At 37.9% G+C, this 15,946-nt stretch overlaps 1 protein-coding gene across 1 annotated transcript in view; it reads left to right on the top strand.

The window, feature by feature from the left end:
- LOC140209392 (synaptotagmin-B) overlaps positions 1 to 15,946 on the top strand; it is a 138,185-nt gene that overhangs the window by 90,556 nt on the left and 31,683 nt on the right. The window contains exon 8 of the mRNA XM_072277644.1: positions 14,028 to 14,161. Coding sequence (XP_072133745.1) covers positions 14,028 to 14,161 — 134 coding nt within the window. The remainder of the gene's footprint in view (positions 1 to 14,027; positions 14,162 to 15,946) is intronic.

Here is a 15,946-nt window from a genome sequence, read left to right as displayed (position 1 = left end):
TAGGTCAGACCCCCATCTGTAGACAGTCAAAATTTCAGGTCCTTAACCTGAACTGGTCAATAATCACAAATGTGATATGCACTGTTGAATATTTTCACAGTTTTCCTGTTTTATTTGAAATTTTCATACCCACCCATGTTTTGCTTTTGTACAATATACAAATCATTGGATTGGGTTCATTCACAGGAACCTTTACAAAATGCAGTGAGTCACGAGACTGTTCATTGTAAATAAACTGAAGTGTTGTTATTGAGGGAAAACCTTGCTGCTTCATTTCCTTGCATGTGGTCTTGTTTCATTTGGAGGCATCACTGAGTAGAGTGTCAAGGACACAGTGAGCGATTTACACCTGAATTTATACATACGAGTCATTTAGTTAAAGCAAATTAGAAACTAATTTCAATCATGAATGAAAAGGAATGCATACTGAGCATAATATTGAGAGTGAATAAAAAGACTTGGAAGTATTAATGTTTAGATTGTTCAAAGAGATTTTACAGCCAACAAAGCACTGCTGTAATGTAGAGAAAGGTTTTCAAATCCTGCCACTGAGTTGTAGAATTTAAAATTAAGTAATCAAATAAATCTATGGTGTTCAAAATAATTCCTACTCTCAGTAATGTTAACACATATGAAATGGTGGAGGAACTTAGCAGGCCAGGCAGCATCCAGCATCTGCAGATTTTCTCTTGTTGGTGATTCAGTAATGTTAACTATGGGTCTACAGGATAGTCATAAAGAAAATAACCAGGTTCACTGATGCCCTCCAGAGAAGGAATTCTGCTATCTTTACCTAGTCTACATGTGACTTGAGACCCACTGAGGTGATAGGTTCATAACTACCTCTTTATTCCAGGGGCAGTTAGGGATAGACAAGAAAGTTTTAGCTTTAACTGTGATGTCATACCTTATGAACAGATATTCTTTTTAAAAGTGACAATCTATTTCAGTGAAGAAGAATATTTTCTTGATTAGTTTGTCTCCTTGAATGACATTGTCCTAGATGCTATGAATTTAAGTTTATTTTGGAAAAAAGTTTAAGAACATAAAGCACAATTAAGGCCACTTCGGCCCACGATGTTATGCTGACCTGTATAAACTTACTCCACAATCAATCTAATCTTTTCCTCCTACAAAGCCCATAACCCTCGTTTTTTTAAAAATACATGTGTCTATTGATAAATTTCTTAATGTCCCTAGTGTATCAGCCTTCAGGGCATTCCAGACACTTACCACTCCCTATATCAATAAACCCACCTCTAACATCTCCCCTAAACTTTCTTCCATTCACTTTAAATGGATGTCCTCCACCACTGCCCATTGGTGCCCTGGGAAAAAAAGAACTGGCTATCCACTCTGTCTATGCCTTTCATAATCTTATATGCACCTCTGTCAAGTTGTCTCTAATCTTCCTTCACTCCACAGAGAAATGTCCTAGCTCACTCAACATTTCCTTATTAGTTATGCGCTCTAATCCAGACAGCAGCCTGGTAAGATTACTGTCACATGTCGGTCAGAGAAGGTGGAGGAATTTTTCTCTTTCAGACATGAGTTAAACTGGCAGATTTTCATGGCAATCTGATTGCTATGCCTTTCTTTTCATTCTAGATTATGTGATTATCCGAACTTAACTTGGTTGGTTGCCATGACAATATTTGAACTTGTCACTGCATTTACAGTCATGCCTCTGGATTTTGAGTCTGCTGATTTAAATTAACAATGTACCAGTGCTGAAGTCCAAATTGCATGTGAAAGCTATAGGAAAACCTGGAAATATTTCCTATTTCTTAAACCAGTAGGTTTGTGACTGTGGCTTAGCAGGACTTAGGAAGAAGGCTGAAAGCAGCGTAAAGGCTGAGTTTTCCAATCAGGCCAAATGCTGCCAAGGGCCCTTTCACTATGGTCAATTTATTGTCAGCGTGGAAAAAAATAATCTAAAATATCTGAAATGATTTAAAATACTTAACAATCCCATTATCCCAAATGTCACGCACTCAACCTTCAAAAGGCCACAAGTAAGGGAGCAACATAGCAAGTCTGACATTCCATCTGCCCAGTGATGTTTACTGGCAATGAGAGTTCTATTTTTGCAGAAGCCATTACTTATGATCTACACCATTTTACTCCATGTACAGGTGCTGGATGTTTTTCTACAGTTAGACCATATTACCATTCAATAGAAGACAAGAGCAAAGCTGTAATAACTTAGTTTGGTACTAAATCAAAGGAATCCAAACTGCAAAATCAATTTTGTGTCTCTCCCATTTAAAACCTCTGTCCAGAATATTGTATCATTCCTTGAGGGGTGGGAGCATGGGGAAGTGCTTGGGGAGTGGGGGGAGGCTGAGTGGAGAAACACAAACTCAATAACAGCCCTGGGGAACACTGGAGCTATACATGACCTTGACATACAAGAGGGAGATAATTATTTTGCTGAGAATCACGCATCTACAAACATTTGTAATTGGTAGACGTGCTGATCATTAGTGAATAACAGGCAGTGAGCTTCAGCTCTGAAACATGAGCAAGTGAATTACAGAAATGCCAAGTGTTTGTGGGTCTAATGATGAACTCAAATGTAAGATTGGATAGGAAATACAAAAGCCAGTGAGATCACATCACCTAGGCTCAAGGGCAGCTTCTATCCCACTGTTTTAAGACTACTGAATGGACTTCTCTTACAATAAGATGGACTTCATATCTCTCAATCAACCTCATCGTCTTGTACTTTATTGTCTGCCTGCACTGCACTTTTATTTAACTATAATACTATATTCATTATTCTGTAATTTCTTGCGCCTTGTACTACTTTGATATGCTGATGTGATGAAATGATCTGTAGGCTGGCACGTCAAACAAAGTTTTTCACTACACCAAAGTACATGTGATAATAATAATCCAATTAAGAGAAACTAGTTGGTGAATAATGCATTGAACTATCTGGGGCAACTGGTGGAATGTGACATTGGAAGTTGCATTCACTGATCTTCAAGCTTCCTGGGGTACTCCATCCAAATCCTGGGAGCATAACTCATAGCATTTACTTCCTCCTTCACATTGCCCTTGCAAAGTGGGACCACTTTGAGGCATTCCATCTACTCTGCAGCTTCTCAGTCGAGGTTTCCAATGCAGACTCAGAAAAGCATGGAGTCCGGACTCCCTCTTTCTTTCTCTGGTGCTGTACTTGAATATCTTCAGTTAAAAATGTGTTCCTGAGTACCTGCCTTCTACAATACTATACTGCTTTAAGATGTGCAGATTTGCATTAAATGTTGGATTCTGGCCCTCAGCTAGGATAATCAAGCATTTATCAGCATAGTTCACTCTGGGTTTCTCAGTCATGGAAAATTAATAGATTGCAAAAGAAAACATCATTCACACACATTGCAACCCCTGGGCCCATTGAGTATAGAAATCAATGTTGAAGCCTACAGCAGAAATGTATGCACAATTCCACACATTAAGGGTGTGGAAATAACAGACATTTGATAAGCAGATGTTGCTTCTAAGTAGTAAGTGAACATTTAGAGGACTCAGAGCTTTGTGGCTGCTCCTGTTAGAAAAGTGAAGATTAAGAGATGGTTTGACTGTAATGGTTAAAATTTTATATTAAAAAAAGTACAAAGCAGATTGAAAAAATAAACTCCAGTGGTTAAAAATCTGGAGTAAGTCTACATATGTACAAAAATAAATGCAGAAATATTGGGACAGAGTGGAGAAAATTTTTGACACAAGAGGTTACAGTGTGAATCCACTGCCTGAGGTAATTTTGGGCATATATTCTGGAAAAATGGTATTTGTAGAAGATTAAAAGAAAATACATAAGTTGGAACTGGATTGGCACATGAAATTACTACCACACAATGTGTTAAAAGTAAATATCAATGTGGATTTGCTTCCAGTTTGTAATCATGCACAATTCTATGTAAATTCTTATTTATGGAGATCACTTTGAGCTTAACATCATTGTTTCATTTTTATAAATTTGTTATGCAAGGAGTTTGGTGTAAAGGTGGATGCATCAAAAGATATAAATATTCTATGAGAGAACAGCTTAAGGCTTCCCGATTCTTAACTGGAAGAAATTTCTATTCATCCAAGACTTCAAGTTTGATGGCCTAGAGACAATTGAGACCTATGTTGCACAGTAGCCTGAGCCTTCTGACATGGGTTTTCTTTGTTGACCCATCTGTGTTGAGACTACATGTTCTCCCTGTAAGTGTGTTGGTGCTCCACTTTCCACAGACATCCCAAAATTGTGCTGGTTAGTAGGTTACTTGGCCTCTGTAAATCACTGTAGTGTGTAGGTGAGTGGTTGAATCTGAGAGGAGACTCTGAGAATGTGAGAAGAGTAAAAGAATGAGATTAATGTAGGACAAGTGTAACTGTGTGTCTGATGGTCTTTGACTTGGTGAACCAAAGGACACGTTTCCTTGTTATATTTCCCTATGACTCTGTGACTCTGAAGTTGTCCCTGTTGAGTAGGGGGTGTAAGGTAGATTGATGTTGAGTAGATGGCTTGTGGGGAAGATAAAAGAAATGGATCAGCATACCGTTACTTGTATGGTTTTGAATCTATAAAAACCTGGTGAGGTAAAACTAGATGCCATTCTAGTGCATGAAGACCATAATATTTCTTTTACAAATGATACGGGAGAAGGGGTACACCTAGATGAGAAATAAGAAGCAACTACTCATAAACTACTTGGAAAATCCATTCAAAAATGTAAGTAGAGAAAAGTAAGGCTATTTTGAGTGATTATCAGGCTATGATGAATAAATCCCATTTGAAACATTCCCAGATTCCCCTAAATGCTCTTTCAGACTTCATGAATCATAATGCTAGGATTGGGTTGGTCCTCAAACTCAACCCCTCCATGGCAGAGTGAATCCCATATTCTCAACATTCTCTGAATTAAGAGATTTCTCTTCATTCCTTCACTGCATTTATTAGTACTTAAGTACACACTCAGTGGCCACTGAGTGCAGGATTAGGTGCAGGATTTCTATCTGCCCTGGCAAACCCCTTTCTCAACTTTTAGGATTCTATCAGACAGCTTACAGAGAGGAGGTGGGAAAGCTCAAGGCCTGGTTCCAAGCAAATAACCTCTTTGTTAATGTCAACAAAACAAAGGAGATGGTAATGGACTCAGGAGAACTCACACCACTCATGTCCCCCGTTACATCGGTGGCACAGCAGTGGAAACTGAGCAGTTTCAAATACCTGGCAGTGCACATTATACACAACCTCTCATGGTCCCAGAAAACATCTACACAGTCAAGAAAGCTCACCAATGCATCTACTTTCTGAGAGGCCTGAAGAGAGCTGGACTTTGCACATCCATACTCAAACGTCATTCTACTGATGCACAGTAGAGAGCATGCTAACCAGCTTGGTACAGAAATTGCACGGTGGCTTTCAGGAAGGCTCTACAACGGGTAGTCAAAACTGCCCAACACATCACTGGCACAAGCCAACCCATCATAAAGGACAAACCACATATACAGAAACGTGTTGGAAAAGGGCCAGTAACATCATGAAGGATCCCACCCACCCTGCTCATAGACTGTTTGCCCCACTCCCATCAGGGAGGAAGCTATGCTCCATCTACACAAGAATCACACAACTCAATAACAGTTACTTTCCCTAAGCAGACAGGCTGATCAACACCTCCACCCACTAACTCCACCACTACTTTATTATTTCTTGTCAGTCACCGTGTGTACAGCCTAGTGTCACTTTATGGACATACAGTCAAGCCAAGCTATGGATATAAGCTATTTTATGGATTTATACTTATTTTATTTATTATTATTATTATTATGTTTGTTATCTTTGTGCTGCATCAGAACCAGAGTAACAATTATTTCATTCTCCTTTACACTTGTGTACAGGAAATGACATTAAACAATCTTGAATCTTGAATCCTAGTGTATCTTCTCTGAAGCAATATTAAGCATCCAGGATGAAGAATACTCTGAAGAAATAATAAGCCTCTGCTTAAAATTTTTAAATCTTAATCAGTGTTCCATGTAATTACCTAGTATTTTCAAAACTTGACGGCATTTCACTTACAGATACAGATATTGCAGGAGTTTATGGTTATTGTTGAAAGGGTATCTGGACTGCAAGATAAGGTTAGAAACTTGTGGGTAGAGAGAGCTGGGCCTCAGCATTAAAATGATAAGATGGAAAAAATAAATAATTTAATATTGGTTTCCAAAAGGCTCAACAATAAAGTGGCATTTCCAAAGAAGTCATAGAAATTTAAAGTATCCTAGCATTTACTCAGTGACATTAACGTGATCTTTCAAAACATGTTTCTATTCCCACGTTATCATTGTGCTATCCCTCGACTGCTGGGGAAAAAAAAATCTTTTTCTTTTATCAGAGCTGCTCTCGCTGAGTTCAGGATACTTGCTATTGGGTGATATTTCATGTTAATGGCAGTGGTAATTCAGCAAATAGAATGATTAAATCCAGTTTTACTTTATTATCTGGTGTTTCCCGGAGCTTTCAAATTATAAATCTATAGTTACCATTCATATTAAGATAGTAAGAGACACTTACTAGCTCTTCTTCCAGTTAGTTCTGACGAAGGGTCTCGGCCCGAAACATTGACTGTACCTCTTCCTAGAGATGCTGCCTGGCCTGCTGCATTCACCAGCAACTTTTATGTGTGTTGCTAGCAATATAACGATCTCTGTTAAAAAAAAATCAAAGACTGAGCTCGTAATGATGTATCGGTACATCTTAGGAATACTCCATATTTTTGGTTTTACTTTTCGAAGTGTTTTTTTCTATTTTCCTGCATGTTTCAAAACAATGCTTATTTAATCATGCTTAATTAAATTTGCTTTCCTCAGCCTTGCTCCCTCTGCAAAGCAGAGCTAATAAAATAATTATACTGCACACATTTGCAATGAAACAGTCCGGCAGTCAACCTTTTTACTTTGCTTCTAGTGCCAGTATTAGGGAACTCCCCAGTAGCTAACTTCTGTTCACAGAAAAGATTGAATAAAAAATTACCCTACAGCTGAATCTTCTCAGACACCATTTCCTGGCAGCTTGGAAATACAAAAGTTATAACATTACTGCTTTATGACTGAAAGATACAGAAAGGTAAGTTCATGAGCATAATTTCTTTCCAGCTTTCCTTAATGCAGGGCATTTGCAAATAAAGTGGGATAAATTGGAAATTCCTTAAAGTAAGTTTTCTTATGAAGTTACAATTTTGCTACCACAATTATAATCTTGTTGTATTAGTAGTGAAATAAAACAAGAGCCTGTGTACCCTATACTACATGATCTGGATTTAAGTGTGTTGATTTGAGAATAGTCGACTCTGAACTCGAGACAAAAACCTGGAAGGACTTACATTTTATAATTAGTCTTCTTTGACCGTAATTTTCTGATTGATTCTTTCAAATAGTTTGATTAAAATAGCTGAGAAGTACTTTAAAAAGTATCTCTAAGACAAAGGGAATATAAATATTTTAAAACAACAAGAGAATTGCAAGTCAAACATGTATGCAAGCAAAAGTTCAGTTGAAATTGCAAATGAGTGACTTATTTTCTTCTTCTCTCGTGAGGGTGAATTTCACCTGCCTAACACCTATTTGTACTGGGGAAAAGAAAGAAGATGGTAAACAGACTGACTTCTTCAAGCATATAGATCCTATTCCTCACTAGCTATCTGGGTGTGTCAAAGCCAACATACAGGTTTAAACAGAAAAAGAAATACCTGGAAAAACTCAAAAAGCCACTCAAGCAGCATCTGTGGAAAGAGAAACCAGTCAATACTTGGGGATAGTGATCTTTCTTCTTCCAATACTTCAGTTTTTGTTTCTGATTTCAACAACTGAAAATTAATTTCAGTTTTAAACAGGCAGACAATACTCAAAATAAACAGTTGAAAATGGAACTAGAAAAGAACTCAAGAAGAGAATTAGGAAGGTCAGAATGGGTGATAAAAAGACATTGGCAACAGGATAAAAAGGAAGAGATGTAAGTGAAGTCTTAAGTGAGAACATTGTATCAGTATTCACCAAAGAGAAGGATATGGAGGGCAGTGAGCTCCTTGTAGAGCAAAGCAGTATGCTAGGGCATTTAGTGATAAAGAAGTACTTAGTGTTGGGTCTCTTGAAGAACATTAAGGGAGATAAGTTCCTAGGGCCTGATGGGATACACCTCAGGTGATGGAGAGAAGCAAGAGCTAAGATTGCAGGGTCCTTGACCAAGATCCTTGTGTCCTTTATAGCCACAGGTAAGATCCTGAAGCACTAGTGAGTAGATGATATTGTTCCATTATTCATAAAGTAAAATAGGGACAATCACGGAAACAATAGAATGGATTCAGATTTGGCTTTCCCATAGAAGGCAGAGGGTGATGGTCAAAGGGACTTAGTTTGGCTGGAGGTTCATGACTAGTGGTGTTCCACAAGGATCCCTACAGGGACCTCTGCTGTTGTAATATATATAAATGACCTTGATTTGAATGTAAATATGTTTTTTTTAAAGTAAGTCTATCTGCAGTCAATACAAAGATTGGTTTTGTTGTGGTTAGTGCACCAAATGATAGATTGGGATATAGATCATTTGCAAATATGGTTGGGGAAGTGGCAAATACAATATAATTCAGCCAGATGTGAGATGTATTAAACAATAGAGCAGTCACAAGAGCAGATTGTCCTGCTTCGACTTGTTATGTTCTCACATGGTCCCACACAAAACAGAAAGGAGACATATTTGACATTCAAACTTGAGATCTTATTCCAGTTGTAGGAACTGTCTGTGACATGCCAATCAAGTATTAAAAGGTAACTTTCAAACCAATCAGTGATCTATTAAGAAACTGTTTCAATGCACTCCAAAAAGTTGGAGACGTGTCTCTAATTGATGACTGTAGTAACAAGTGCAAATCGACTGAAAGCACTGTTACCTTAGAGCACCCATAAGGAAATTCCACACATGGTTTCAGGGGCTATCCTTTAGCTTTGGTGAGTGTAATTCCAAGCAGACAGCCAACCTGTAAAGATACAAAACTAACATAATTTACCAGAAATATCTGACAGTGATAGAGGAAAACCAAATAATGTAGACACTAAATTCTGACAATTTCAGCTAATTGGAAGGCAGCACATTAATATATTATGAGAAATTGTGAGAAATAAGGGCAAATTAGTACTGTTCCTGTTTTAGCAGCCAGATATCAAAGGATTGCGTATATCTGCATATTGTTTGATTGAAGCTGCATCATACTGGAGTTTGCCAGGATTAACGCTATTTATTTGCCTTATTAATGACCGCTCTTTGTATGTTTACACTCTGAAACTGGTCATATATCTATAGTTTACATTACTCCTCTGGAAGAGATGGCAAAGAATTGGCTGAGGATAAGATGATGGTTTTTTTTTTGATTGGGAGAACACAATTATCAATGCAGCCACTTAATCCCTATTGTAAATGGTACAAATAAGCAGTCTTCATGATAACAAATCATTGGAACTCAGTCAGCACACTGTCCATCCTTCAGTGCTAAACCTACCAACAAAACACAGGCTTTGCTTCATACTCAAGTCTGCAATCATATGTGAGGGATGAGTTTTGAAGTTTAATGCAGAAGGCTTTGACTGACTGCATAGGCTGCACATTTCTGTATCACAAGATATTCTACAGCCCCCTTTCAAGATTCAAGAATCAAGTTTATTTATCACGTGTACATCAAAACATACAGTGAAATGTTTCATTTGCATTAACAACCAACCAACACACCCAGGAATATGCCAGGGGCAGCCCGCAAGGGTCGCCACACATTCCAGCACCAACATAGCAAGCCCACAGTTTCTACTAGCTAGTGTGATGCCACTTACAGAAAATAGTTGGCTATCAGCTAACAAAAAGTTTAACAGGTTCAAAGTTGTGTTTATGATGACTAAAGCTCAAACAAAATAGTTTGGTGCCGGACCGCACTTACTGCTGTCAAAAGGTTGAATGCTGTCTTTACAACGCAGGGACGATCAAAGTATGTATTCATTACCTGATGGAAAACGTCATCTGGACGAGCCACGCACATGACATAGGAAAGTAATGGTTGGTGGGAATGAGGCAGAGGGGGGAGTCCAAATATAGAATACTTTGCACATAAATTATTCACAAAATGTGAATTTGGCTTTGAAATTAAAATAAATGCTTCATGTTGTTACCAAATTGTATCAACTGTCCTCTGAATTTTAAAGTGTGCAACAGTTGCCCTTGCCATATTCACAATTGTTTATGAGAAATTATGTCTTTTAGCATCTCGATAAATGATCTTGGTCTATATCTTGATCTTGGCCAGTGATGTTGTGGGGATGGAACTAGACTCTCTGACGGGGTGTCTGAAAAGAGGATGCTGTCCAAGTTGCATGCCATCTTGGACAATGTCTCCCATCCATCCACTACATAATGTACTGGTTGGGCACAGGAGTACATTCAGCCAGAGACTCATTCCACCAAGATGCAACACAGAGCGTCATAGGAAGTCATTCCTGCCTGTGGCCATCAAACTTTACAACTCCTCCCTTGGAGGGTCAGACACCCTGAGCCAATAGGCTGGTCCTGGACTTATTTCCTGGCATAATTTACATATTACTATTTAACTACTTATGGTTTTATTGCTATTTAATTATTTATGGTGCAACTATAATGAAAACCAATTTCCCCCGGGATCAATAAAGTATGACTATGACTATATTTATCAACTTAGTCCAAAGTCCAATCACAGACTTGCCCAGCAGTATAGGTGGTACTTGGAGGAAACATATAACATATGTTAACATATTTTAACATAACTACAGGGTCAGTTTCTGGTGTTAATAGTGAGCAGTGGTCAGACATCAAGCCGGGACGTCTTTGGTGCTTTAATCCTTAGTACTTAACCTTCAGAATTGTTCATATTTCTAAAAAAGTAAAACATTGGGAACACTGGAAATCTGAAATAAGTATGGAAATACTGGAAGTTTCAGTGGGTTGGAGAGTTCTGAAGAAAGAAACAATAGTTTACAGTTTGGGTCAATGAGCCTTTATCAGAGCAGACTGTAAATCTGTTCTAGCACTAAGTTCAAAAATACAATTTTATGGTATAGGGAGAAGAAAACTTTAGTTAATTTCAAATATATTAAGCTTACAAAATATGCAATCTAGCCATCAATCATGAATAAACTATAGATCTAGGAAAATAAAAATTACAAAAGAATTTGAAAGCACAATAATTCAATGGGAAAACCTTAACATCCTTCAAAATGAATGAGATCTTTCTATTTTGTTTAGATTCTTGACTTTCCTTCAGGTTTCTTCCGCATTTAAATGCAAAACCAAAATAAAATTCAAAATTGAGAAAAAAGCAAGTATTTTGAGATTAAGAGTTAGTGATCTGGGAAAATGTTTTGTGATCTTTTCTAGTTATTGTTTGCCCGATCTGAATAAGTGTAATTGATAATTGGCTTGTTATTGTCACATGCATCATAATACAGTGAAAATCTTTCATTTACATGCCATGCACATAGATCATTCTGTGCACAAGTACATCGAGGTTGTACAAAAAGGAAAAACTGAATGCAGAATCTGGTGTTGCAGTTACAGAGAAACTGCAGGTAGACAAATTAATTGCAGGAGCCATGGCAAGGTAAATTGAGAGATTAAAAGTTCAACTTTAGTGTATAAGAAGTCCATTAATGAATCTAATACTGTGATTTAAAAAAAGCTGTCCTTGAAACTGGTGGTACGTGTTCCAAAGGCTTTGTGTCTTCTTCCCAGTTGAAAGGGGAAAGTAGAAAGAATGACAGGGATGGGAGGGGTCCTGATTATGTTGCCTGCTACTCGGAGGCCCGGGGTAAGCGTTGATGGAGCCCCATCAATACCGAAGTGTTCAATATACAGGTATTCTCAATGTATTTCCTTCAGGGTCTACTCTATTGTTTTTGAGATCAGCATTAGTTATGACAGACACTAAAAGTTCAGTACAATGTACAATTCTATGGCTTGTTAGTAGCGAAGACATTTTGTCAGAATGACAAGGGCAAGAATCAGACAACCCTGGTAAGTGGAGACAGACAAACCTGGTGAGTGGAGACTGAAGCTCTATCGCTGAATTTTTAGATACGTCATGAGTCATAGATCATGGAAGCAAACCCTCTGATCCACCTGGTCCACGTCTACCGTTAACCATCCATTTGCAATAATCTGATCAATTCCTCCTTGATTCCACCACTCACTTTTAAAACTGTAAGCAATTTACAGTGATTGATTAATCTCTGAACCATCAGATCTTTCTAATTTGGGAGGAAACCTGTTTACCTGAAAGAAACCCACACAGTCATAGGGAGAACCTGCAAACTCCACACAGGCAGCATTTGTGTTGGCCTGATGAAGCAGTGCAGCAGCAATTTCACCAGCCAAAGGTAGACTACATTCAGAGGAATAGAAAAATCTAGTGTATATGGAGATTCTCTTTCATGTTATGGATTGTGAGAGTCATGCTTTCTTCTATCATATTAGATTAACAAACTATTTGCTAATAGAGGTTACAACCACATAAGAGTGATTGTACTGTAATCTGTTATGTTGCGAATCCAACCACTGATGCTAAACACCAGAGTTGGTATTAAAATTCCTTCAATATTGTAACATAATGAAGTTACAGAAGTAGGATTATACCACAATATCAGGTCTGTGCAAATGCTACCATATGCAGTGTTCTACTTAATACTTGTTCTCATTATCAGAAGTTTGTGATTCCAGGGATACCAAGGGAAAATAAATTTGCAATGCAGCAGTTTGCCAGAGAACTACATTTCTCCTGCACTGCATTCCTCAGTGACTCATGCTATGTTTGCTTTATAGCAGTTATTTCAGAGCCAGATAGCTGTCTGTTTAATCCCCAGAACTGCCTATTATTTTAAACTGCCTGCTGATGATTGAAAGAACTTGAGCTGATCAATAAGGTAGATTGCTTTGGGATTAGTGAGCCGGAGGATGAAATTATCCTTCTCAGATGCAAAACAAAAACCCATCAGACCATGCGCAGGATGATCACAGCCACAGGCACTTCGGTAGCTCAATGTCCCACAGATAGTGTGTTTCAAAAAAACAGTATTGGAAGGAACTAAGGATGGAATGCATCGTGAATAAGATGCAATATATTGAAACCACTCATATTAATGCCTGTAAAATCAGTAAGCACATGAACTGGTCAGTTGTGAAGTCATTAAGTACATAGATCTGTTGCACAGTAGAACAGAAGGAGGGCAAAATTGGCTCTCTATGTAGTCCCAGCCACCTGTTCTTTCCTCATAGTTCTCCAAGTTTCTCCCTTCCACACATTGTGTACATCTAGCTTAGAATGCATCTGGACAGCTACTTTGATAGGAAAGGTATGAGGAATCTGGGCCTAAGGCAGGCAAATGTGATTAGCATGGATCAGTGTCACAGTTGGCATTGGATAAGATGGACCAAAAGGTCCATTTCAATTGGCACATTTCCATGATTCTATTACTATTATTCGAATATTCAGAACCCATTGATAGTTGCTATTGAACCTCTTTCCATAAATCTCAAAGACAGAAACAAGTTAACTTCACACAGACCATTCATCATAAAAACAAAATAGTTTGATATAAAATTATGCCTGTGCACTCATAATTTTCTGAGTTGTATTCTGGTTGTTCACTACATTCCTATCTGTGTATTCCAAAATTTCTTCATCCCGCACTGTAAAATTTGCTTACTGAAAATTCATCAAAGCTAATAAAGAATTCAAAGCAGATGGCACACAACAGCAGCACAAGGTGAGATGATCTCCAAAACCTTTCAACCAGCACATGGGCAGCTTCACTCAATTTGTCATCTGAGTTGGCGAAAATATAAAGGAACGGGAAACACAAGGATGGATCCAGTCGAGTACACCTTCCTGTGCCTCAAGGTTTTAAAGACTAATCTTTCTTTATTTCAAATAGATTACTAAAGAATGGCAATCTTATTTTTTTAGATCCCTATGTAAAGATACATCTCCTGCAGAATGGGAAACGACTCAAGAAGAAGAAAACCACAGTCAAGAAAAACACACTGAATCCTTACTACAATGAGTCATTCAGCTTTGAAATTCCATTCGAACAGATACAGGTACAAATATTTAGCTTCTTAAACAATGGAGTAAAAGACAATACTTGGTCATCAAAACAAAAAAAAGTGTAATTCATGGGTTAAAGATGCAGTAAAAGCATTGGTCTAATCTTGATAAGTTTGTGGAGATGTACTCACTTTGCTTATTATTCCATCTCAGCTCAGAGTATTAGGATAATTATAAAATAATTAATAATGTGGTTTTCTTGTGTATTTTGCTTCAAGTTATTACCCCATATTGGCAATCAGTCATTGAAAGTTTCATTTCTTGAGACCAACATCCTTAAAATAACATGTTGATAAGAGGCACAGAACAAGAGGTTAGTCAGAGACTTTTTCCCAGGGTGGAAATGGCTAGTATGAGAGGGCGTAACTTTAAGGTGATTAAAGGAAATCATAGAGGGGATATCAGAGGTAGGTTTTTTTATGCAGAGCAGTAGGTGCATGCCTGCATTATGGGCATTTAAGAAACTCATAGATAGGCACATGGATGATTTTAAAAAATGGAGTTCTATGTAGGAGGAAAGGATTAGATTAGTTTTGAATAGGTTGAAAGGTCAGCACAACATCGTGGGCTGAAAGGCCTGTACTGTGCTGTAATGTTCTATGTTCCATGTTCTGAGATAATTGCCAATCTGTGGGAGAGTTTGTATTCAAAAAGCATGCACACAGAAGGAATTTTAATTGTGAGTGAAGCCTGATACATGAAATTGTTCAATGATCTCCCTCTCCCTCTCCCTCTCTCCATCTCCCTCCTCTCCCTCGCTCTCTCCTCTCTATCTCACATAACCATGAAAAGGACTTGGGCAGTTTGTAAGGGAGAGCAAGGGTAATGTCCTCAGAAAACAAAAATGAACTGAGATAGAAGCAGAAATCACAGACAAGAATTGGATTATTATTGTCACATGTACTGAGATATGGTGAAAAGTGTCTTGCATACTGTTCATACAGATCAAATCATTACACAATGTGCTGAAGCAGAACAAGTTGAAACCATAACAGAATGAACAGTATAATGGCTACAGAGGAAGTGCAGTGCAGGTAAACAATAAAGTGCAAGATCATGACGAGATAGATTATGAGGTCGAGAATCTAATCAATTGCTGCAGAGATTGGTGGAAGGAAGTGCTGAAGGTATGGGGTTGAAGGTCTGCATCGATTCCAATGTTGCAATGTTGATTAGTGGGTCTTATGATTATCATTTAGAAAAGAGGTTGACCACATAGATTATCCAGAAATAGAGAAGCACTTCTCAAATAAGGTTGGTGTAAATACTGAAGTGTGAGGTAATCCATGTCAATATCGTGAGATGCTGTTGTCCATGCCAGTAGAAAGATTTATGTCCAATAATCCAAAGATTATGAGTTCAAATCTCACAAAAATGTTCAGTTGATCAGCAAAGCTAATCTTAATAAAGGAGAGAAACAAGTTTGTAAATCATTATTAAACACAACTGATTCACTGAGATCCATTAGGAAGAAAACAATACTCTGCTATGCAGTATGACCTATTTGTAAGACCAGTCGCACATCATTGTACGTAACTAATTTGATTTCCCTCTGAATTAACTGAGTAGTTAACTCAGTTTAATCAGCATTTTCTCATATAGTTGGTGATGGCAATGGATGTCACATGTACTGAGATATAGTGAAAAGCTTGTCCAGCAATACCCCAATCCCATGATTGATTTTGACAAGCAAGTTCCACTATGCCAGTAGATGACCTGAGAAACAATTTGCACCCAGATTCTTTGAAAGACAAAAGTTAACATCATGCTACTATCCT

Source organism: Mobula birostris, chromosome 14 (genome assembly GCF_030028105.1).
Source record: "Mobula birostris isolate sMobBir1 chromosome 14, sMobBir1.hap1, whole genome shotgun sequence".
Classification (NCBI taxonomy): Eukaryota; Metazoa; Chordata; class Chondrichthyes; order Myliobatiformes; family Myliobatidae; genus Mobula; species Mobula birostris.
This window is presented reverse-complemented; position numbering and strand designations above follow the sequence as displayed.